This window comes from Haliaeetus albicilla, chromosome 16 (genome assembly GCF_947461875.1).
Source record: "Haliaeetus albicilla chromosome 16, bHalAlb1.1, whole genome shotgun sequence".
NCBI classification, from domain to species: Eukaryota; Metazoa; Chordata; class Aves; order Accipitriformes; family Accipitridae; genus Haliaeetus; species Haliaeetus albicilla.
In genome coordinates, this window is record NC_091498.1 from 2425117 (window position 1) to 2449936 (window position 24820).

Here is a 24820-nt window from a genome sequence, read left to right on the forward strand (position 1 = left end):
ATTTTATCAAGAAGTCTTTCAGGTGCTGCTATTGTACTTGAGAACGGTGCCAGGCAGAAGCCATATCTATACATATGTATGTATTTAGATTTAAGCAAACACTACAGAAAAAAGAATACCTATCCACCTGCAGTAGCTGCACTTAAGGTAATTTATAAATTTATCACAGACGATACCTTAGCAGAAATAGTATAACAACAACATTAAACACTGCCACTAAGACAGGCAACATAACACTCATACTCCTGTAGTAATGATCCCTTCCCACGCACTGTTACTCTGTTTTCAGAAGCAGAGGGAAGGGAAGGAGCTGTGCTCAAAGCAGGCATTTCTGCATGTGTAAGTGCCTACACTGGTGCTTGTGTGGGTGGGGGATAAAACTCTAAAGCTGTGTTGAACCACAACGAGGTGATTAATCCCAAAGGCTGAATGAGCTGCCCATGGCTCATTAATACAGATATATTGGTGACATTTTTCTAAATCTCTTCAGCTCTTCTAGGAGTATCCTTGAAGGGTAGGCAATGTCCTGATCATCCCGCGCTGCCTGGATTAGTAGCACTTTTCAAGGGCTTACAGGGCATTCAGCAGACTGGGGCTCGTGCCTTGTCTTCCAGGGCTTTTTTGAGATCTTTGTGGCAACTTCTCTGTCAGGATAGAAATGCAGCAGAGAATGTGTTGCAAGTAACTTTTTGTAATACTAGAAAATACTCTAAATGCAGTTAAGAGGATTCAGTCACCGGTATGGGCTCTGGGAATTTTATTTGTTTGCTTATGTTTTGCTTCAGTGAGAAAGGAAACTGTTGCTATTGATGCTAGATAATATATTGTAATAATGGTACTGAATTGTAATTATTATAGTGATGGTAATAACTTGCAGGCCCTCAACTACAGTGGAAGACTCACTGTTTAGGTAGTACGCAGAAACATACTGAGAGGCTCGTCAGTCTTGAAGATCCCTCAGGCTTTTGGACAGTGTTCTCTTTGGGGGTTATTCTTAGTTGTGTTGGCATTGCTTTTGTTATTTTCTGCTCCTACAGAAGTATATGTGGCCTTTATTTTGGTGGGAAAATAAGTTTGGGGAGACATACAGGCTGTTTACTTGTTCTTATTTATTCTTACAGCTTGACAGGCACCACAGTCCCTGATCTTATCGTTAGCACACACCACCAGATGTGGCTCCTCTTCCAGACGGATAGTGTCAGCAACTTGCTGGGATTCAAAGCAACATATGAAGGTAATCCAAGTGTGTATCTCTGAATTTACCTGTTTTAAAAGGATCAGGGATGAGATGGGTACAGTTGTTTGGGAGAATAGGGAGAGAGAAGCTTCTCTAAATATATTGAAGCTCTGCAGATTTTTTTTCTTAAAACTGAAGCTTTGCTCCAATAAGAACAGCTTTCATGATTTCTTTTCCATGAAAGCAGACTGGGTGGGTAATGTTTCATTGCCATTTCATTTGCTTTGATGGAAAAGAGTTGGTGAATTTGAGCTGATGGCAACAGACTGTGTCTGCAGAAGAAAATGAGATCAAGTAATCAATGGTTCTAGTAGATTAGTGGTATCAACTACTTTAAACTTTGATTAATCTGGAGTATTACAAATGCAATAAAACTTAATGCTGGGATTTTTCAAAAGAAACTCATGAAATGCATTAGGATGTGAATGCTGAAGTCTGTCATAAGCTTCTGTGTTTACTGTTGCTGTAGGTATTTGCAAAGTTAGAGAAAGTGTGATGGAAAAGTATTCCTTTTAACCTGTGTAAGTGACTGCTGATTCCAGCTGAAGCTTTTCTTAGATTCCTAAGTGTCTGAGATGTTTTTAGATTTTTCCAGAAATCTTCATCTCGTGTCTCTACATTTGGTGTGGGCACGTAGGGTCCTTAGCTTCCTCTGCAAGCGCTGCTCTGAAGACCGTCCTCCGTCCGATAGCCTCATGCCTGCGGAGGGGGAGCTTGTTTCCGTGATGCAGCTGCCAGCGCAGACACACAGGAATACTTCCACTTAGATGTCAGCTTCTTTTTGGTATTGTTGTCATCTTGAATCTCTTTTCAAAGCACTTGAACGCCTTTCGGTTTTCTCTGTGACCTGCTGATACCAGCGATGGCTTACTCTTTCGGCTCTGGTGCCTAAAAGTAGGCACGCAAATCTTCATCTAGACGTGGGGGCTGCTCCTGAAATGTCCGAGTACTGGCAGCTTCCACTGACATCAGCAGTAACATTTAAATCTGTGTCTTTCAAGGGCCCTAAATGCACATTAGCGTTCATTCATTTTTAAAAGTGTTTCTCTGGGACTTACCGTGTTTCAGGGAAGTGTCATATTGTGTTCAGGCCAGGACCTGCCCATAGTAGTGCTGCTGATTGATGCTAAAGTAACAGCAGTTAGGAGCCTGAAGGGACCTGACCTGCCAGAAAACCCAGCTGGACTAAATGCCAGTATGTCCAGGCAGGCTGAACAGTACATTGAAGGGGGCACTGGGTCGTGATGCTGGAGTCTTTGCAGGATTGCAGGACCAGGTCAGCAGAAAAGTCATAGAGAATCATAGATAAGAGACAATGGAATTGAAAGAAGGAAAAGGCAAATCCAGCCTGATTGTCTAGGAAGCATCTTAGCAGTACTATTTCGGTCTTACTTGCTGTGACTGTACCAGCCTGCGAGCTTGCTCTCTGCGGTAGCTGTGATGTCTGTCTCCTGCCACGCTTGTCTGCGGTTGATTCTTGGCAGCCTGGCAGAGAGTGCTGCTGCAGCCCTACCTGCCAGCTGCGGATGGGCGAAAGCGCTCTCCAGCTCTGCTTTGGGATCCTGCCTGGTTTGTTAATCTCATCCAAAGGGCGATCTGGACGTATTCTTTCAGTCTCTTGATAGATCTTATGTTTACCCCATAGCATAGCACATAAAGTTGCAAAGTACATGATCTAGGGACTTCCTTACACTGTTGTTCATCTTCTGTGAACTTTGGATCTATAAGGAGCTTGACTTCTTCCTCCTCTGACTTGCTTCGATGTTATTGGTAGCTTGATCTATGGCAAGGCTGAGCTGCTCTTGCTCCCTGTGACCTCACCAGTTGGTTTGGGGATCACCATTATCATTCATGCTTTGGAAGCCTGTTGTATGGAGCTTCTAATGTCAAATGTGCTTCTCCCTTCCCTACTCATCAGCTTTCCCTGCACAGCTGCTGCCTATTTTGCTGTACTTTATGTCCATAACCTCCTAGAGGAATAAAAAAAAGGGAGTGTTCTGGCTCTGCTGTGTCCCCTGATGGGCCTTGAAGGAAGGACCCTTCCGTGGGGAGTGTCTCTGCTTTGTGTGTGTTAGAAGTAGAGGCTGCTCTCTGCCTATCGTTCAAATCTTTTCTCTTTTTTCTGGGCATCTCTGCAGTCTTTGTACAGCAGCTTACTGACCTTGCAAAATGGATGTGTGCATGAACAAAGAAAAATGCTCCATGCCTAAGGTCCATGCTGGCGCTGTCCTGAGGTTAAGCTAACCTCCAGTCAGCCAGGTCCATAAAACTTTTAGTTTTTGCAAATACTTTGAGTTACAAAGCAAGGGACGTTTAAGTAAGAGGCAATTAGCACTTGCCAAATACGTTATGAAATTATATGCAACTTACTAACAAGTTTCAGTATCAGTTTTATGGCCACGCTTCTTCCTAATTGTGAGATGAAAATTACAGCTAATGGAGCTATATAAAGTCAAGACCAAAAATCTGCCTAATAGAAGGGCAGAGTATTGCTTATAGAGTATGTTTAAATAGCCATCTATCCTAAAACCTGTAAGTTTTAGCGTACATTTTAAGTGTAATGCGATCATGAAGCCTGTTTGCTACTGCTGAAACAGTCACGCCTAAGAGATTTATTGATGCACAGATTCAAGGACCTGTTGGAAAGAACATGCTGAGGGCGGCAATATGCCATCAAATTTTTAATGTAGGATTCCTAAGAAAGGGGAGCCAACCAGGTCCTTTTGCTTCACTTGTAAGTAAAGAGAAAGCATATTTGCACCAGCAAGAGTATACAAAACACAAGGGATCTGGATTCAGGTTTTTCCAAATCTGCACTGCAAGATTGGATGCATTTGGAACAAATGCTCAGTGGGTGTAAATTAGTGTGACAGCATTGATTTTCAATTAAGCTGTGTCAGCCTTTACCAGCTGAGGATCTGGCTCATTAATGTTCATGAAGATTACTTGTAAGTCTCCAATGTCTCAACTGCAGCCACTTTTATCCTTTCCAACAGACATTCTTTCATAATAGTGAACAATGTTTTTGGACTTCCAGTGCTTGTCAGAAGAAATTTATATTAAGCTCCACTTTGCTGGAAAAGTCTTTTCTTTCTCACAACTATAGCGAGCTGATTGATACTGCAATTTAGTGCTTGACTTGTGAGAGGGCTTACAGCCTCCTGGGGTCCTGGGTCTTATTTTCTCCCTTCTTTCCTTTAATCTCAGATGACTTGTTCTGAGAATGCCTTCCCCTTAGAGCTGATGCCTTCCACAGCCATCGATACGGTTCTTTGAAAGCTTCCAGGTCAACCCCTTGTAACGGCTGGGAATAAATAATTCTTTCAGGCAACATTTTCAAAAGTTCTTGAGAAATTTAGGGTTCGTTGAAGAGGATTCAGACTCCCATAATCTCACCCACAATCCTTCTGCAGTTATGTTCCACATTGGTGGGCTGAAGATGCTTGGTCTCTACTGCAGGGGAGGTGTGGGGGAAAAACATGTTTCTGTTACTGATGAGCTTGATGTTATTACAAGCAATAGTATAAAAGTAAATCAATAGTATAAAATTCTACGGTAAGAGACAGAAATATTAAAACATGAAAAAATAGAACAAAGCCAGATTTTAATTTAGTTTTACATTTATATTTATATATGTTAATATAAAGTAATAATTTAAAATTAAAACTAGATTTATAGACACACACACTAATCTAGTTTGGATTTCTGTTGGAATTGGGTTAGTTTGGGTAGAGCTGACTGAGGTTGATGTTCTGAACTACCAGCGTGCTGCAGGCAGGGGATGATTAAACAATATTTATTGTTGTTGAAATGCTGACTAAGTGTTTGGCTCTGGAGTGGTTAGCTTTAGAGCTGAAATTTAGCCCCATGGTGCTAAGAGGCTTAGGAGCTCTGCAGAGCTGGAGCCTGAAGATTTCCTCTACTGACCTTTCTGGTTATAATCAAATCGGTGCTGCCCAAGGTGTTTGGTCAGATGAGCTTGCTGGGTTTCCACATCTGTTTTTACGAATGTTATGCAAATACAGAACTCTCTATATAGATGTCTGCATGCAAGTGGCATGTAAAGGTGTTCGTACATATACGTCAAAATGAGAACAAACAACGTCTTAAGTTGCGTCATTCTAGGAGACTTTGGGGAAAAAATACACCTACCTGAAACTAGTTCTGATGCCGCTGTTGTTCAGAATTAGCTTTCGAAGCCGAGGTTGTGCTCCCTGGCGTGGAGTGCTGTCTTTGGTTTTGTCTGGTGAAATGCTCTCAGGTTTCACTGAGAAGCCCAGGTAACATGCAGGTAGTTTTCATTGATTACATGCGCGTATTTATTTAATTTTTTAGGTTCTACATTACCTAACCCCCCCAATATTGTTGACTGTGGAAGTCTGTCAGAAAACTCAGTGCTTATATCTTTCCTACTCTGCTTTTCCATTAAATGTATTGACTCATGTCATAAAACACTAGCGCTGAAATACTGCTGAACCAACAGACACGAAGGCTTTTAGCTTATGATGTGTTGACCTGAACCGTGCTCGGGGTCATGTTACTTGTATTTAAGTCTTGTATAAACCTTAGCGGCAGTGATTTGATGTTATGCCACAGGGTTCTAATGAGCCTGCTAGATTCAGTTTCTGCATTTGCCTTGCAACAGTGGTTTTGATGGGAGGAATGTGGCAAAGGTATGCAGAAAGGGCCTTTCCTGCTTAGTTTATTCCCTCCTCCTCATCGTGTTTCCTCTTCAGATCCTTTTTTTCTCATTGTTGGAGTTAACAAGAAGAACAATGCAATAGCAACACCCTGGTCCTTGTTCCCTCAGATACATACCTGAGACTATTAGCTTTCGTTAGTTTAAGCAAAGTTAATATACATATGAAATAATGCGTGTGAGATTCAGTATTTAATTGAGGGTCTTTTCTGACTGTGGGTAACGTTTGTCTGATTTCCTCAGGTATGGCCCCTAAGTGCTCACAAAGCCCACATCTTGTGGGTATTTTTTCCAGAAACTGGAGTTTTGCTAGTGCAGTGCTTTTTTGCAGCTCCAAAATCCTCGTTTTCCTCCACAGACGAGTCGGGCAGGAGCAGAAATTCCCACGGAACCCCAGGAAGAGAGCGGCCTAAATTTTGGGTGCCTGCAGAGTTTCTGTGCAGCTGTGTAAAGGAGCAGAGAGGTTCTTGCTCTCATGAGTCACTCTGGAAATGTAGGCTGCCTCCTCTGCGCTGAGCAAAGGGACCCAGTTTCCCCACCCACCACCAGCAGACAAATAGCATAAATAGCTGATGAAAAATTTCTGGTGAAACATTTTCTGTTAGAAAATGCTGTTTTGTCAAAATCTTATGTGCGTGATATAATATTTGATGGAGAAGTTTTGAAAGATTCATGTCAACTTGTTTCATTTAAATAATGTCAAAACACTTGATTTAGATGTTCTTGTTTAGTTTTGACTTTTATTATTCTAATGTGGAAGTGATTTTACTTAAACATTCATCAGGAGAAATGTTTCAGTCTTATTGAAGTAACATGTTTTGATATTTCTGAATCACTCATTTTTGGAATTTCTGCTCAGCTAAATATTTCATGAATTTTACTCTGTATGAAAAGAAATGTAGGAACCAGGGGATTTTCTCAGGACAGAAATTTCATTTTCTGACCCCGCTGCTGTAATAAAATGTGCTAGCTTTGTTTGCATGCTGCTAACATGGAGATCGTGTGCATAGTGGAAAACATGAGCTCTAATTCTTCATTTCTCTCCCATTCTTAAACCTGTGATTTCACTCTCTCTGTAAAAATGTTCCAGCTGGGTTCATTCAGGGTGACAGAAAAGGACTACCCAAGCTCACAAGTGAGGGGGGAGCCCTGGGAGGGAGGGCGGGCGGGCATTCACTCAGTCCTCGAGAGCATCTCTGTTACCTTTATTCTTTCTCAGCAGAGGGTCGAAAGGGAGTTATTTTTCTTTGCTTGGCTGCATTTTTTTCTGAGTATCTGGTAGCCTGAGCACGTCCTCATTTTACAAAAGCAATGAATATTCTGAACGCTCGTAGCTCCCTTTGGCTTCTGCGGTAGCTGGAGCTGCTCGGCACGGCTGTCTGCAGCCCCTCGGTGGAGGTCCTGCGGCCACCGTCCCTCCCGATGCGTGCAGAGGGAAGCTCTTCGGGTTGGCGATGAAACCTTAGCCTTGCTGGACCTGAGCTTCGGAGGACAGGGCTCCCTCCCTCGCTGGAGTCTGGCGTGGGCAGGAATATGGTGCGTGTCTGTGTGTCGAAGAGCTTTGTTGCTTCCCAGTGGAAGAAGAGCCTCTGAACGTGGAGGAGCAGCCTGAGAGGTGCTGGCGGTTCTGCTCCGCGTGTCGGTGGGCTGGGAGATGACTTAACGCTTTGTTTTAAGAGGTGGCTGGAGTGACACGTGTTAGTGTCCATCTCGTTCTGACCAAATGTCAGGAACCGGCGTGGTACTGGGGCACACATCGTTTCCTTCCCCAGGGCACCCAACATCGCAGGCTCCGGTGATAGCAGGAACTGGAGACGCTGGGTGAAAGGCACCCTGCGGGACAGCTTGCCATCAGTGTTACGTGCTAATGCTGTATTTCAAGACTTCAAGGTGTGGGAAGGAAAGGAGTAACAAAAATTAACTTTTAAAGGCTGTTGACTCGTAGCAGAAAGCGTTATCAGTTTCCCGTGTCTCTGTCAGGACGTAATGATACATATTTAAAATAAGCATGCTACCCTTTGATCTTGTCACTATTTCTTGAGTTTTAAAACTGAATTTTGTTTCATGATTTGCACTATTTGTCTCCTGCCTTTTTTTGGAGAGTAATGTACAGTTCAGTGCTATTTTAATATCCAAACTGTTCTGTTTTATTTGTCCTTTTTATATGGAAGTACAATTCTTAAACATTGGGGTTTTCAAAGTCTGCAGGAAGATACGTAAATCCTGCCAAACTCTTTTCACTGACAGGCAAAAAAAGAAACCGATTCCATGAAAACTTTAACATTAATATTAATTTATGTTAAATTATTTTGGGGATGCTTCATTACCTGGCAGTGACTTTTTAGTTCAAGATGCATACAGCAGCAGCAGCTAGGTGCTTGTTGTGACTTAGATACAGGTGTATTTTGAATAGAAGTTGCCTGAAGTCAGAATAGTAATGAGGTGCTTGTTGTTATTCAAACCAAACTGGAATATTAGATGGAGTAATGCAAATCTCAGATTATGTGATTTTTCCTCTGTAAAGAAAATGTCATAAAAGAAGTTTCCAATTTGGTGTAAGAAATTGAAAATGGGGAGAAAGGACAGCGGGGCTGATCATAGATGATGGGGATAAAAACGAGAGAACGTGGAAGACGAGATGAATGTGAAGCAGATAAATAATGTGGGAGCGCTAAGGAGGCTGTAAAGGAATGGCGTTTTGTAGCTAATAGTGATACAGACCAGGGGGCCCTTTGAAATGAAATTGTACAGAGCAGAAGATAACAGAAAATTGCGTCCATGATTTACTTGAAGTCAAAATACATGTGCAGCAAGAGATTAACTATATGTTTCTGTGCAACAAGGTGTCAGCTGTCTGCTTCGGGACCACACGCAGAAATTGAAATGGGGGTGGGAAGGGAAGGGAGAGACGACAGACGTGGCAATCCAGCAAATTCATCCCGACTGTATCCTCTTTGCCAAAGGAGTTGAAGGCCTGGTCCCGTTTAGTGAGATGGGGTCTGTCTGCTTCAAAAGAAGTTCTTGAAGCAGATGCAGAGTAGGATCTCCTTGGGTATCGCTGTATTTTCCATTTAGTAGTGATTAATTTAAGGATGAGGAAGCAGTTAGGAGAGGTTGTTAGGGTGGGCCTTTCAGTGACAGTGGTAAAATTTGTGTGTTAGGACAGAGATCTCGGCTGCGTTCTGCGCCGCTGGCGATGCGGGGATGCGATGTCTTTGCCAGAACGCTGACAAGCAGCACGTGGCGCAGATGTATGCCAGGTATTGCACCAGCTCGGTGTCAGAGCCTTCCCCCATGCAACTTTTGTTTTCTTTATTTTTTTATTTTTTTTTTCCCCTCCAGAGATTGACCAAGGGAGCTGCGGTGATCCTGGGATCCCAGCCTACGGCAGGAGAGAAGGATCCACGTTTCGCCACGGGGACAGTTTGAAGTTTGAGTGCCAGCCTGCCTTTGAGTTGAAGGGACAGAAAACAATTACCTGCCAAAAGAGTAGCCAGTGGTCTGCTCAGAAACCAGTTTGTGTTTGTAAGTCAGTGAGGAGACGGCTCTAAAATGTCTTCGTTGTATGGTGAGGTGGTCACGTAACCAGTGTGTTTGTGCTCTGTGCTTGGTACCTGGGATAGGACAAGTTCTTGTGGTGGCAGAGATGGCACCAAGCTGCAGCTTCACTTAACCGAAGCTGTGGGGAGAGTTTGGTTTGGCTCTTCTCTCAGCTGGGAAGGGCTGTGCAGCAGGGACTGGCGTCCAGATGGAGATTTGGGTTTGTGCTGGGACCGTGTGCTCTCTCTGCTCTACCCCTCTGTCCTCCCAGCATTCTGGTTCAGAATCCCTTCTGGAGAGAAAGTAGGGCTTTGGTGTCTGAGACAGGAGGCATGGACACGGACACGCACAAAAAAAATAATTTAAAACTTGATTCTATTTTTGGCCATTTAATTTTCCTTCATTATCTGACAATATTCAGGCTCCCTGCTGCTGGACCTCAATTTTTAAATTGTTGCATGAGTTCTCAGCAGAAGTAGGATATTATGCTCTCAGTAGTGACTAAGGATCAAATTTTCAGATGTAAATGGGCGTTACGTGCACAGTCCCCATTGGGTTTTAATGGTCTCACTGACCTTTGAAGACGCATTGGGCAATCTGCTTTATTTTGACCGAACCTTCACTCCGAAACAGTGTTGTATTTGGGCATTACCAAAATGCACAAAAGTATATATGTTTTCCCCAATTGGTGACAAGCAAACTCTTCTTTTTGTCTCATCTCTATTTAGTTGGGTATGTTAAAGTTTGTGCCTTTTGAACAGATACTATGGTTTAGGGGAGTGAGACTGAATCAAACAAAAAAATAGGGAAGGAAAATTCAGTTGAGCAACAGAGGACAAAAGTGTGTGGAAAATGGATAGAGAGAAAACAGAAATGTTCTTTTTTAGAAGTGGGTATTCACTGTGCAGATAAATAGGTATGCTGGTGTTAGATACTCCGGTCCAAAATGGTCATTTGTAGTGTGTGGGGAGTTGATCTGTACCAGAGAGGTTACACAGCTGGGGGGGGCAACCCTCGTTACGTTGGAGCTGGATCTGGGTTCTTCAGGACCTGTGGGAGAAGCAGGGGCTTTAGTGTCCTTACACTGGCAAGGTAGGGGAGAATGCGGGAAACCAGTTTCAAGTAAGTGCCTTTCTTTTCAAACACTAATTTAAGCTCCGAGCGTTTGAGAATGTCTATTTGGGGAAAGGAAGCAATTACTTTGTGAGTTTTGCCTTTTCCAGATGCCATGACTCCCTTCCTACTTGGTTTTCTCTGTAAGCAAATCAGCTGAAAATGCTGATGAGGAAAATGGAGTTTTCCTGGTTATCTTTCAAGTGGGGAATGTTAAACCGTTTCTGTGCTTAGCGTCAGAGTTGGGTGTCTTTTTTTTTTTTTTTTTTTTTCGTTTCCCAGAAGTTCAGATGAATTTGAACAGCTGATGGCTTGGTTGAGGTTCTTGCTGATGGTTTGCAGTGAGACTAAACCCATAGTTAGTGCCCAGTATGAGAGGACTGGATCACAGTAGTATAGAAAGGAGACTTTCCAGTAAAGTAGGATTATTTTTTTGTAGGTAGATACTGGCATCAAATGAAGGCCCAATCAGCAGTCCATGTAAAGCATAGCACAGACATGAATCTTTTAGTTACAGTAATTCCATTGTATTCTGTTCTCTGCAGCCCTCCAGCTTTGGATATTTCTCAATCAACAAGGCAACGTGTAGGTAGTGGAAAAAGTATTTCATAGCCCTCTCTACACCTTTACTCCCCTGCCTTTATTCTAGATGGCATCATATTAGTGTGCATGAATCAGAAGAGGTTACATGACAAAATGTGTAACCTGGCATGAAATCTGTAGTGGGATTAGTAACAACTCTCTGTAAATGTTGGGAGACCATTAAATGTATTGGGCATGAGGTGGGAAAATAAGGTAACCTGATTTATGTGCTGCTGGTTGGAATATGCAAACAATTCAGTGCTTCTGATTCTGGCTGCAAATCCGTGACAAATGCAGACGGAGATTAAACAGTGTGCTATGGTGCATCCTGCTGTCCTGAGCAAATGATTTATGAGCAGACAGAATTTATTGTGGAGAACTCATTTCCTGGGGCTTCGATGACAGAGCAACACAAACCATTTAAGTAATGCATCTGCTTATTGCAATGGGTTCTTAATTTGTGACTGTCTGTGCCTTCATGATAACAGACCTTCCATCTTCATCCTCTTTGTTGTCATTGCATCCCTTAACTATCCAGGGTGAGCACGTAGGGCACTTGAGAAACTTTGCAAGACCTTCTTAGCACGTGTCTCCTGCAAATCCCTTACTAAGCAAGGTATCCCTGGCCTTGCTGCGTATATTCAGATTATCTCTGATGAGCTGAGATACCTGAAACGACTACACTGGAGCCCGGGAACCTGTAGTACTGTAGCGGGATGGGATAGTGCAATCATCCATCTGTCTGTGCTCTGAGCTTGGTGTCTGCTTCTGGCAACGTGGGTGTCTGGGTGTCAGTGATGACTGGGTACTGAAGACCTCTCTTTCTCCCTATTCTGCAGCACCTCGTAGTGCTCGAATCAGCTTCGTAGTTACCGTTGCTCGCTCTTGACACTCGCATTTTCAAAGTCACAGAGCTGTGATATCTGTCAAAGGCTAAGGCAGTTCTCATAACCGAGGATAACCCGAGCCGTTGCTTTCATACGGAGCTATGTTCAGTTTTCTTGAAGTCTTGAAGGACAGCAAAATGGGCTTAGGAGATGTCATGCGGATAAATGTTACCGAAGGAAAATCATTGTGCTACTTAGATGAAGTTTGTGCTCTGATGGTAGGAACTCATAAGGGATATAATAGTCAAACTGAAGTCTGCACTTAACCTGTGGCTGAGGAGATTATTAAGCTTATGAATGGGGAACCAGCCCATAATTACAGCTATAACGGGAAGCCGGTGAGTTGTTCAGTTACTGCAGGGAGAATGATGATGAAAGTCTGGATAGACGTACTCGGGGAGCAGGGCGTTTCAGTAGTGCCATAACTTTCAAATACATGGTTGGAATTACTGTTTAAACATACTCCTGTTATAGTAGGGAAAAACTCATTATCTGATTTTATGTGAACTATTGCAGTGGAAGGCCCTGCTACAAAACATTTTCTATGACCAAAATTTGTTTCGCAAGGTTTATGTTTCCTTGCCACGGAAAGGTAGTGCTCACATCCCCGCTGCAGGGGGATAGCGCGGGTGGAGGGTTTCTGCAGCACTTCAGTAAAACTTACAAGGTTCTTTGCTATTCCTCTCCAGCAGCTTCCCTTCCCTTCTCTCCTCGTCCTCCTGCCTGCAGCCCTGCCCCTGTGAGCCCGCGACCTACAACTCCGGAGTTTTCAGTCCTCCACCTTTAGCTGAATGGTTGACTTGCGCCAAGCAGTGCTGTCATTTTACGTGATAGATAATTATGGCATAAGCTGTCATGACAGTATATGTTATTTGTAACCATAGCACTGAATAAAGACAAAGTTTTTGCCTTGTTCTAACTATCCTCTGCCAGTTGCTCTGGGAGAGTCATTTCTGAAAACAACTTACTTTCTGGTACAAGTTTAGGTCATTGGTCTCAGGCTTGCAAACTTCAAGTTTTCTGGACCCGTCATGTGTGTTCTAAAGGTAAATAAAGCACAGTGAAATAAAACAGTATGTATATTCTGATTGCAGTGCATCAAGCAAACCTGGGGGTGGAGGTTTCTGCACTGAACTGAGGGGTATTTGTTTGGCGTCACTTGACTGCAACCCCACAAAGGCTGGGCATAAATATGTGCGCATGTGTGTATGTGTATATGCATGTGTATGTTTAAATGGAGAGGCTGTAATTTGAGTTTTGCTGTTTCAGAGTACTTCTGGGCTCCTCCAGATGCTTTACATCCATTGATCCGATAGTCGTTACAGGGGTCTTACTCTGATCTTCTGCTAGGATCTTCGTTAGTTTCCAGTGACTTTCTTTGTTGTGTTATTGTAAATTCTCTTTGTATTATAGACCTGCTTAGAGCACTAGTCATGCATAATATTCCTCTGAACAGAGCAGAAGGCATTTCCCAAAGCATTTCCAATTGAGATTATGTTAAATTGTGTGTTCCCTTCTCTGGCTTTGGAGCAGATGTTATGCTTTCTTCCCTTCTTGTTCACTTGAAAACCTCAACCACAGCCCATTTCTCCTCTCCCATTAGCTTACGGTTGCCGTGACATGCAGGAACGCTGGGAAGAAGCAGCGCTCTACCCACTAACGCTGGAGATATGTGCTGTCTTGTTGCGAATAGGGCATTGACTTTCTCAGACCGAGCTGAGCACCACCGAAATCCTTTGTGTTGTTGAAATTTGTCGCCGAGTTGGCTCCAGTCGGAGGTCGGCACAGCCCAGGATCCACTGTCATTCCACGTGGGTGGACAGCACTAACGCAGTTGTCCTCTTTGGAGGCATTATGATTTTGTGCGTTTTTCCAGACTTTTGAACATCTGATTTTCTTTAATAGCAGTATAAAAATCTCTCTTCTCTTTAGTGGTAATTACTCCTTTTTTTGTTAATGCCATATTGGCCTATTATACCTGCTAAATAATCTTAGCTCCTCTTTGTAAAGATTGCGAATTGTAGTTCTGAGCTGAGTGGCTGACCTTTCGTGTGCACTGTCTGGTACAAACATTCAGGATTAGTAGCTGGAAATGCAAAGCGCAATAGATGTTTTTCCCAGTAATGTACTGAACAGAACCATGTAATTTCATATCGCTTGACGAGTTTTTCATTTAGCTCTAAGTTAAATTGTCAATTGGTCATTATTTTCTTTTCTCTTTCTTTCTTCCTTCTCTTTTCTTCTTTTCCTGCCCACTATTCACAGCAACCTACGGAACCTTCCCTGTGAAGAGTAATTTGGAGAAAAGTGTCTCTTAGGTTAGCAGCAATAAAAGCATAGTTTGCCTTTTTAAAAATAACAGCTTTTTAACAGAGTTGTTAATCCTTGGAGCAGCCTGCTGAAGGCAGTGATGGGTTCTCCATACCTAAACACTCATAAATTGAGATTGGTTACTCCTTTCTGGACATCTGTAGGAACCAAGAATTGTTTTGTCATCTGTATTAAGGAGGTGGATGTTTAAGATGATCAGAATAAAGAATTATTGGACAATAAAGGATCAATTGGAAATTCCAGAAAATTTTCTTTTAAAGGAATTGATACTTTTTTCATTATAAGGGAGTTTTTTAGACATTTGAACTGTAGCATAGGCTGCCATTCTTCTGACGAAACCCAATCCATTGTATGCTCTTCATATTCTTTCTTTTATTCTTAATTCCTCTCGCTTTTTGCAGTGCTGATGGAACAGTTCATGTTAACTCACAAAGTGTTTCTCCTTCCAGCTGTAAACAGGTTTCCTTTTTCTAGTTAACGTTGGACTTGTTTATCTGCTTATAGACGCAGTTGCTTTTAGTGGACTTTGGAAGAAATGTAGGGATTCTACTGATTTTTTTTTTTTCCAAGCTGTTTTGCTGTGTGGGGTTTTTTATTTTTTTGACTGATGCTTTTATGAAGCACCCTGATACGATTTTCCTGATCTAATGACAGAGAGACGCTCTAATTATCTTTGCCAGACAAGCTGGGAAAGGGAACTGATAGCTAACCTTAACCTACCAAAACACGTCAACTCTGACCTCTGCAAAGCAGCTGGTCGCATCCTGGGTTTGTGCAGCTGAAAGCCTGCCAAGAAACGGGCTCGTTGCCTGCTGAGGCCACTTCCAGGGCTGGGATGGTTTCTGCATTTGTGCAACAGATGTGTGTCCTTCAGGACCCATTAACACCTTCTGCTTGCCCTCCATCTGAGTTGGGGTCAGGGCAGCAAATCGGTGGTGAAATGCTTCTTATCTTCAGCCTGTTCCCCTGAGCTGCTGAGATCCAGTCTTTCTCTGGCAGTAAGGGAAGCAAATTAAATGAAGGCAGGATTACCATGATCTCTATATACATGCGGGATTTGTAGCTTTTGTTAACAACCTTGTTTCACAGTTGCAGCCATGTAAGACCATTCCCTTCTTAATTTTAAGCAGGGCACTTTCCCTCAAAACCCTTGTTCTGCACTGCAGCCCTAGTTTAGCAAAGCACTGAGATATAAATGTTGGCTTAAGTAGACATACGTGCTTAAGTGCTGGGCAGAGATGCACTTAAGCACCTTCTTAACGACAATGAATTGAGTTATAATTGTCCCCCTCTGACTTCCCAGGAGTTTTTTTGTTGTAACCTATATGAAAATTTTCCATTTCCCTTTCTGTGACTTTATAAGGGGGCTGCTTAACCGGTCCCTTCTGCTCTTCCTTGAGAGTTGTCTCAAATAAGCTGCACGTCTCCCATCGTGCCACTTGTCAATTGAGTTGCGAAGTTTCCCTTGGTGTCTAAGTCTAAGGAAAGCTGACGTCCACCTGGGTCCAACCAGAGCCGGTTTTCTCCACGGTGTTACTTTCTCAGTGAGTTTTGTCCTGCAGTTGTAGAGCCAGAAGCAGCAGTGTGCTGCTCCGTGTGTTCTCTCGGTTTCTAACAAATTGTTAGGGGCTTGGGCTACTGGTGCAGTCAGCCTGGTTCAGCAAGAAGGTTGCAGTGATAAGGCTGGAGGGAGCGAGATGAGGTTGGGGTGGCGTTCCAGCAGATGTGGCCAGCTCTCGTGTCCTCAGCAGGGATGCTGCTCCTGCAGAGAGAGCCTGCACGTGGGGAGAGCTGGAGCGGAGATTTTCACGGTGGTGTGGGGCCACATCGCCATGCACGCAGCTCGCCAGAGGTGCTCCCAGCTGCACTCTCGGTGCTGATCGGGAGGATGCAGTTTATTGGGTTGTCTCCATGCTTGTTATTTTACTGATTGAATCAGTTGAACTGTTACCCTGATAGGGTTTCATGCTGCTGTAAATGAGCTGTCCTGTGCCAAGGCATCTGTCCGTATTCCTGACAGCAATTGCTCAGCATGACAGGTTGCTGCTCTTCACGTGAGTCTGAATCTGAAATGACGCTTACTGCTTTTATCAGGCAAGGAGATTGTCTCTGTCCCCTTCCCCTTTCTCTGTATCCAGAAAACAAGAATGTGTTGTGCATTATGTTGCCATCTTCAATCTGGTCTGCAGAGAAAGTTCCCTTATGCCTGCCTTATTTTACTGTTGGGGTTGGTGTTGGAGAAAGTTTCGATGGGTCATTTCCAATTGCAGGTGGAGTCGATGCGTGCAAGTTTAAGTCTCTCTCGCCCCCCGCAAGCAGAGCTTCACGTGTGGCTGAACCTGCCCACGCACCCTCTGCTGTGCTTAATCACTGGGGCGCAGCTGCCGTCACCCCAACTGCAGTTACGCGCTTCAGGGGTGCCTTGCCCTTTCTAGCGTGATGGCAGCCATCCTTCGTGCTCTCAGTGTGCCGAGACCGTGGGACTCTGTGGAGAGTCGAGTCAAGTCCCAGCCTGTTGCAGCTTCCAGCCTGCAGGAGACAAATGTGTTGCAGCCGCTGGCAGACGGCTCAGAGTGCTGCAGCGGAGGAAGGATGCTCTGCTAAACCACGAAGGAGCAAAACGGCAAAGGTACATAAGACCACTAGACTGCTTTGGGGCTTTTGCTAATATGCGGCAATTAAAATTCCGTCATCTTGTGGACACCGCCACCGATTCCCGAGAGAGACTGCAGGGAGGGAGAGAGTTCCGTTCAAAATAAACAGGCACACAGGAAAGGATCTTGTCTTCGTGCAGAAGCCTTGGAGCACCTCCTGAATAACAGATGGCTGCAGAAAACCTGGCAGACAAGCAGCCCAACAGTGTCCTAGTGGGAATCAGCATCTTCCAGTAAGTTTAAGAAACTTATCTTATTCCCGGTAACCAATCACTGCTCCAGTTTTGAGTGGGTAGAAGTGAAACCCGCTTTGGTATTGTAGCACTCTTCTGTGTGCACAGAGGCTCCTGTACAGTCTATTTTAAGTTCACCGATGATATTTTCCTCAAGATCTGGTCCCCAAAACCTGCCTATTTTTTATTCTTCTTAACATACTTGCTCTCCCGCCCCCGATTAGCTGCGTGCCGGCAGTGACAGCTATTCCATCAGAGAAAGCTGAAGAGTTCGTTGCTCCGAAATACAAAAAAGTTCTCCCAGTTAATATTTGCTTTAGACTCCTTTCCCTCACCTCCCACTTGCCCTGTTGGTGCCTCAGGGTTTTAAGACAGAAAATGCATTGTGATGCAGATGTGTTTATTGAAACAGCAGATACAGAAAGAGGAAAATACAAAATATAAAGCACTTTGCTTCGCAGCTTGAACAGTGCCCTGAGCTTCCAGCACTGTTACCTATTCGGGACGTACGCTTCCCGAGTGAGGCATGCCGGTTATTAACCAGGCTCCTGCTGAGGTCCTATTTTTTCCAGTCCATCAGCAAGCTATGCCTAGAGGAGGGATCTTCTTAAAAAAGAAAGGTAAGGCAGAAAATCCATTACTGTCTTCAAGCTCTCTCCCAAGTGGTCAGAGTCGGTTGGAATGATACCTAAAAGCTGAGAGAGAAGTCAGGATTTTTTTTTTTATTGTTTCCATGGAGACGGAAATTATTACAGTGATTCCCTGCTTCGTTTTCAGCTCCTGAACCTGGTACCTTTCCCATTCCCATGCATTGCAGGTGCACCCTCTCCCCGGGATCAGCCCTGGATTCTCGCGTGCGGGATGAGCGGAGATGGAGTGTCTGGGGCCACCAGGCATACCTCGCAGGAGAAGCGAGGTGGTCTGGGAGGAGGCAGGATCTTTTGAAGGCAGAAGAAGAGAGAAGCAAGTTGTGCTTAGACTGACCAGACAAATGCTGAAATTGCTCCTGGCTGGAAGCGTAGAAACAAGCCGCTGTGCTGGTGAATAACTGTCAGATGCCTCCGTGTTCAGCTCGGCCGTGAGCATCGCCCGCTGGGACCGTGGGGCAGTGCCCTCGTGCCACAGCCATGTGTCCCCATCGACTTTTTAAGACAAGAAGCAATGAGCTCTTTCTTCACTGTTTCACTGCTCTAAATTAAGGCAGAATCTTGATAATGTTTGTGATTACTTGAATAAATACCTTGTACTCATTCGTTAGTGACATGAGTCTCACTGGCGTTGGTAGGTACTGTTTCTACTGAGTTTTGCTGTGATTTATTCTGCTGTATCTAATAAAGGGATTTTTCTGATTGCTTTTGCAGTACTTGATCAGTAATAATAATTATTGACAAAGGTCAGCGTAGGCTTATAAATTTGAACCTAAGCTATGGACATAACGAAATGTCCTCTCATAACATTTAAGAACAACGCTAATTAATATTAATTTCAATCTCTTAGCGCGAGGCCTCAGAGTCACGGATGTTCCTAACTCAGCGATCCTGACGGACAGGCTGCAGGCAGCAGGGCTGACCTCTGTCTGTCTGTCATGTTTCGAATGACTGCTCGCTCCTTGGGGGCACTTTGTTCCTGACTGTCTCGGATGCGCAAAACAGCACGAGACAGGTAGCGCTCGGCTGTCTTCCACCTTTCTTGGGTTCTATCATCTTCGTTCTGATAGCACGTTTCACTGTCTGTGACTTACTGTTAAACAGCTTCTGCTTTTTTCCAAGTGTCCAGCAAAGCACTTCTGAGAAAGCCGAGAGGCTGACGTGGATCCCGGTGCCAACCCTATCCAGTGCAGCCCCAGACCAAAAACCTCCTTTCACGCTGAAGAAAAACCTTTCCTGCTTAAAAAGATAAAGAAAATCTTTGTATCACAGACGCCATGATCTCGTTAGCAAACCTTCTGGATCAGTTGTCGCTTCTTGGGTTGCACGTGACTCTGGGAGGCGAAGCCGAGCTCCCCACTGCACCCAGGAGAGCTCGTACTGGTGCCCGGCCGTGGGCTTGGGACGTGGGGCAGTGGCCTTTGTCCTACAGCCTCCAACCTGGCTGTCTCCTACACTCGTTATTTTATGGAAAAATTGAAATTGTCATTTACTTCCCTGCGGTGGAGACTTTTGGGGGTTTTTTATCTGTTACTTTTTAATCTGTCATTTTGTTTTATCCAGCAAAGTTTAATTTTATATTCTTCCCTCACTCTGCTTTTCTTTCTTATGTCAGCAAGTTCTTTGTTGTTGTTATTTCCTGAAATGAGCCACCAGCGCTGTGCCGTAATAGCTGTGCTAGCAACTGTACCTCTCTGTTGCTGGCTGTGTGATACTTTAGGTCCTGTATGAATGCTAATTTACCACTTTGGATTTAAAAATTTATAGGAGATACGTAGATCCTGTGAGGGGTTCCTACTGCGAAGATGTTTCTCTGTGTGCGAATGCATTTATTTTCAATAACTATTCCTAGGCAGATTACACCAAGCTTATGCTGACAGAATTATTTGACAGCATCACTAGATATTTTAGCATCTAGTAAAGAATAAAATCCTGAGGATATTTTGCAGTTTGTTTTCTCTTTAATCTGTTCTCTTCATTGCTGAGAGCAGGAAATAGATTGTGTAGCTCTTAGCCTTGATAACGTCATGGTAACGTCCATCTTACTTTGATGCGAAACCATTAAGTGTTGAAGGAAGACCGAGGGAAGGGTGAGCATTGAACCAAGTAATCGTATAAATGCCAAACTAAAACCAGTCTCATCCTCTGTGCAATGTCCTTTTGCCAGGAATTAGTGAGATGTATGTTCCAAGTGATGGATTTTACCAAGGGTGATGGTGGGGAAAAAGATTAGTAAAGCGTACATACATAAAATATCAAAAACATGGGTAGGTACCACTTAAAAGGCAGCCTTGCTTTTTCAAATTAATGGACCTTGTCAGCTGAAATACAGTATATATTGAAAATCCTTGAGAGCTAAAGATTTTTTTTTCATATGCACTCTTCCCCTCAACTTCACTTTAAGACTGGTTTGAATTATTTTCGTGGGAATGGCAATCTAGTTTGATGCCTCTTTTTGGTAACTTGCTACCCCAGCAGAAGTCAGTGATTTATTTGTAATGGGAAGGGGAGCTTCCCTTACACCTGGGCTGCAGACCGCAGCCTGCCAGCGCTTGCTCCGAGTTGTCCCAAGCCCCTGGCACTTGGGGGAAGCTTGGGAATGTTCTTGGGCTGTTCCTTGCCCAGTGCAGCAAAGTCACTACCAAAACCAAACAGCAGCCTCCATTTTTCAGTGCTCATTTGGCACAGGTGTAAACAGCTGCCTGAGGAGATAGACAAAGGCAAATTGACTTACAGGGCTCCTTCTCAAAGGAGCTGACGTTTTATTGCTGGATCCTACAAATGCTTAATACGGGATGGGCAGTCTGAATGCAAGGAGTTTGTATAAATGCAGCGGGACTGCCTGGGTGCAGTCACATCTGTTGAGGAGCGTGGGTGAGAAGTGCATTTAGCAAATAGAAAGGTAAGCTAGAAGTGCAGATTTTTTTTAAGCAAACCCTGAAGCGTCTGCGCTGCGCTCAGAATTGCATCTGCAGTTTACCCAGCGCTTCAGACTAAAAAGCTTGGGTACGGATAGCAGCAGGGGAGCCTGGAGGTCTGCCTGGGGTAGGAGCCGAGTTGATGCCTTACCTCAGGTTTGGTAGGTTGTGCCGAGTTGTGGCCACGACAGAAGACGCTGCCACGAAGTCTAACTTGTTTAATGCTAATTTGATTTTGCACTAGCTGTAGTCACACATTTGATAGTAGGCTTCCTCTTGGGGATATGCAGGGGAGTTCACCTGCAAAATACCAAATCCCCACCTGGCTGAGTGACATTTTCTTCCTGCGGTAAAAGAAACCCGTGCTCCGCTGTGCATGGCGCAAAGCCTACACAAACGTAAGGAAGTGCACTATTGGAAAAAGGGGCAGTACTGTGCTAGGCTGGAAAATTGCAAATCAACCAAAACCGGGACTGGAGACCGCTTTGAAGTCACTTCTTCCCCATGCAAATAAATCACTGACATCTAGCAGTGAATGGAGCACTGAGCCCTTCCTTTCTTTAATCGTCTCTGAGAAGCAGAGCAGTTGGGAATTTGCAGGAATCACCCAGCTCAAGGGATAAGGGGAAGGGGGAAACATGACAGAGCAGTTTGTAGGAGCACCATGCTGCATGATTGATGGTGATTTCTTATTGCAGTTTCCTGCTTTTTCAACTTCACCACCCCATCTGGGATTGTGCTGTCACCAAATTACCCTGAAGAATACGGAAGCAGCTTGCACTGTGTTTGGTTAATTATAGCTAAACCCGAGAGCCGAATTCACTTGGCTTTCAATGATTTTGATGTGGAGCCTCAGTTTGATTTCCTAGCTGTGAAGGACGGTGGGACTGCTGAATCTCCAGTGCTGGGGACCTTCTCAGGAAACCAGATCCCCTCCTCTCTGACCAGCAGCGGTCACGTAGCCCGGCTGGAGTTCCAGACGGACCACTCCATGGAGAAGAGAGGCTTCAACATAACCTTCACCAGTAAGTGCCCGATCCTTCCTTGTGGTTTTCATTTCAAGCTCAAAATTCTCGTTGGAGACGAGCGGGCCAGAGTTTGATCTCACTAACGCCATTGCAATTCCAGCGTGAGTCTGAAAATTGGGGATTACGTCAGATTTGCAGGTGGGTAATTAAGGATCGGTGTCAGGCTTAGAGCTGATTGCACGAGTTCTTTCTGGCTGTGAATTTTAAGTCTCATCCAGTGGTGTGAAAGAATCAGTTGGGCCCCGGATTATCTGTCCGTGGAGCAGCCGGGGTTTCTGTGCTGTCCCCAGCCCGCAGGCTGCTGTGTTACGTGGGCTTTCGGCTCTCTCTTGCCGTGCCTCCATTCTGCTCACTGAGGTGAGACAGTGCTTTGAGGACAGCTTGGTGCAATCAGGGAGAACTATTAGATCTCAGATGGTTGTGTTCATCAGTCAATATTATCATCGTTTGCTGACACCTAAAAGCATGCAAGACTTTGAAGATAAGGGAAAACATGTAGCAATGTCTTATAATAGAAAGCCTTGAAACTTCCACAGATACATTTGGCTTCACATAAGTCCAGTCTTCAAATCTCAAATGAATGCTATAGTAATTTTATCCTCATATTGTCCTATAATTTTCTAAAGAACGTTATTAAACCTATTCAGCAGAACTGATAAATGACTTTATTATAACAGCCTTTAGTGGCACAGCTAATTTAATAGCTTTTCTAGCTATGATTGCAAATCCTCAATTTAAAAAAAAAAAAGAAAAAATCAGAGGTCTTAAGATACCATTTGCCACACTACAGCGGGCTGAAGGCTCATCAGATGAAGTAGCTTGTGTATGGTAGTATCACATACCCAGGGTTGAGTCCTAGATACCGTAAATAGGGAGATACCTCATCACCTCATCCAGAAACGCTGGCAGTGCCCTCCAGTATGCATCTCCGATGCATTACATACCTGTGTTGGGAGTTGCGGCTGTTCCATGTATGAAGACGTTTTTAAAGCAAATTTTTTATTGTTGTAAATGACTCTTAAGTATGCATGAGTTAATCTGTTCTGATTGCTAGAACTACCAAAAGGGAGCTCCTGAGTCTTGCTCAGACACCTTGCTATCCTTCCCTTCAGTTCAGGTATGAGAGAGGAGACAACATATTGCTACAAGGGACAGATACCAGAGCACAAGGAACAGATTCAGCCTGTGTTTTCCCCTTTAACAGTGTATTTAACAAGGTTTTATAAGAGTAATGATGCTCTGTAAGAAAGCCAGAACTCATCTGAATTTGGTCAGGTGCATTAAAGGTACTAAAAGCATGTGTGTGTAATTAATCTGGAGGCTTTAATCTTTCATATGCTGCTCATTTCTGAAGACCACCTCCCAGCATATGAAGATACAGTACATAATTATGCACTTAATGGGGAATTAAGGCTATAGACTTACTTTCTGATTGGTTGCCTGGCCTAGGTTTTAACTGCTGGAAAAGGGCAGGCCTTTAAACAGAGCTACGTGTCTGTGCAATTCCACATGCGACTTTGCAACACCTAGAAAGGTAATTGCTCTGTGTCCTTCATTTTATCCTAGTAATGATGACAAGCAAGGTCGGGGACTATATGGCAGTCAATCACAGAACATGCTGAGAGGACCCTTACTTTTAACCACAGGGCCTTAAAGCTTTCGTTTTTTCCCTAAAATGTTAACTTATGTCCCTCCATGCAGAGGCGTGCACTGCGGTACTTTTAGAGTTTTTAAAAATCTTTCTCTATTTTGAGCATTTGTGTATTTTCGTATGTGAAAGACAGCTGAGATGGTAATTTGGTTGTGCGGCTCTTTTCTGGCCCCTTTTACTGCTGCGTCTCAGCACCTCTTGGGTGCAAATGGTTTTAATCTCATCCTTCCTCTCTCAGGTTACAAATGAACGCTTGCAGTAGGGACAGGGAACAGAAGAATTTAAGTGACTTGAACGGTAGTTGGCTGTCTCAGCAGTTTAGAGAAGAGGTGGTGATGTGATTTCTGCCACAAGTTGGCTTGTCTGTGCAGAACACGGTAGCTTTGCTGGGATGATCGTGGGCCAAATTCAAGTCTGTGCTGTTTGGTCTTCCCTGTGCGGAAGGTTTGCTGTCCAGGGGCAAGATCAAGTGCTGTTGTCTCCATAGGAAAGACATGAAACTATTGTTTAATTCCTAAGTTTGCAGTCTGACGTGCTTATTTTTTAATTGGACAGAGGCAGGGGAAGCAAGTTTTTCACTATTCTCTTATTTTTCCCTCTCAGCATTTAGGCATAACGAGTGCCCTGACCCTGGCGTGCCTGTGAACGGAAAGCGATTTGGTGACAGCCTCCAGCTTGGCAGCTCGGTGTCCTTCCTTTGCGATGAGGGCTTCATTAGGACCCATGGCTCAGAAACCATCACCTGCATTTTGAAGGAAGGAAATGTGGTCTGGAACAATGCAGTACTCAGATGTGAAGGTAAATTTTATCGTCTTTCCTACTACTTTGCTCGTGCACCCTGGAAGGCGGATGATCCCCTGGGGTTTGCAGCCTTTTGGGGAAAAAGGATAATAGTTTTGTCTATCAAGCTTTTGGTCGGATAACCCATAGTGAAGGTATACAGTGCTGGCCTTATGGGAGGCCTTTTGCCATTATATAGGCAGAGCTTTTTGTTGTTGAGAGCTGAAGGGCTATTGGACGTTAGTTCTAACCCTCAACTTCTCAGTTATGGCCAGGGTTTTACACAGGTCTAGAAGGTGTTGTCTGCAGAGAAGAGTTTGCTTGGGAGGAAGTGTCAGTCCAATAATCGCTGAGCACTGAACTCAGTTTGGTTTCTAATTTTCTGTGAAATGAATGATGGGGATTATTTTTATTAGCTCAGTTCTTGTTACAACAGGTGTTTTTCTAATAACAATAATAAAAGGCTTTGATTTACTGATGACTAAAAGCTTCCCTGCTACTCTTGTCATGAAGGGAATTA

General features: G+C 44.0%; 1 protein-coding gene across 1 annotated transcript in view; it reads left to right on the forward strand.

Moving 5' to 3' along the window:
* CSMD2 (CUB and Sushi multiple domains 2) overlaps positions 1–24820 on the forward strand; it is a 311633-nt gene that overhangs the window by 168117 nt on the left and 118696 nt on the right. Inside the window, exons 12-15 of the mRNA XM_069802931.1 lie at positions 1122–1234; positions 9279–9461; positions 21540–21866; positions 24124–24318. Coding sequence (XP_069659032.1) covers positions 1122–1234; positions 9279–9461; positions 21540–21866; positions 24124–24318 — 818 coding nt within the window. The remainder of the gene's footprint in view (positions 1–1121; positions 1235–9278; positions 9462–21539; positions 21867–24123; positions 24319–24820) is intronic.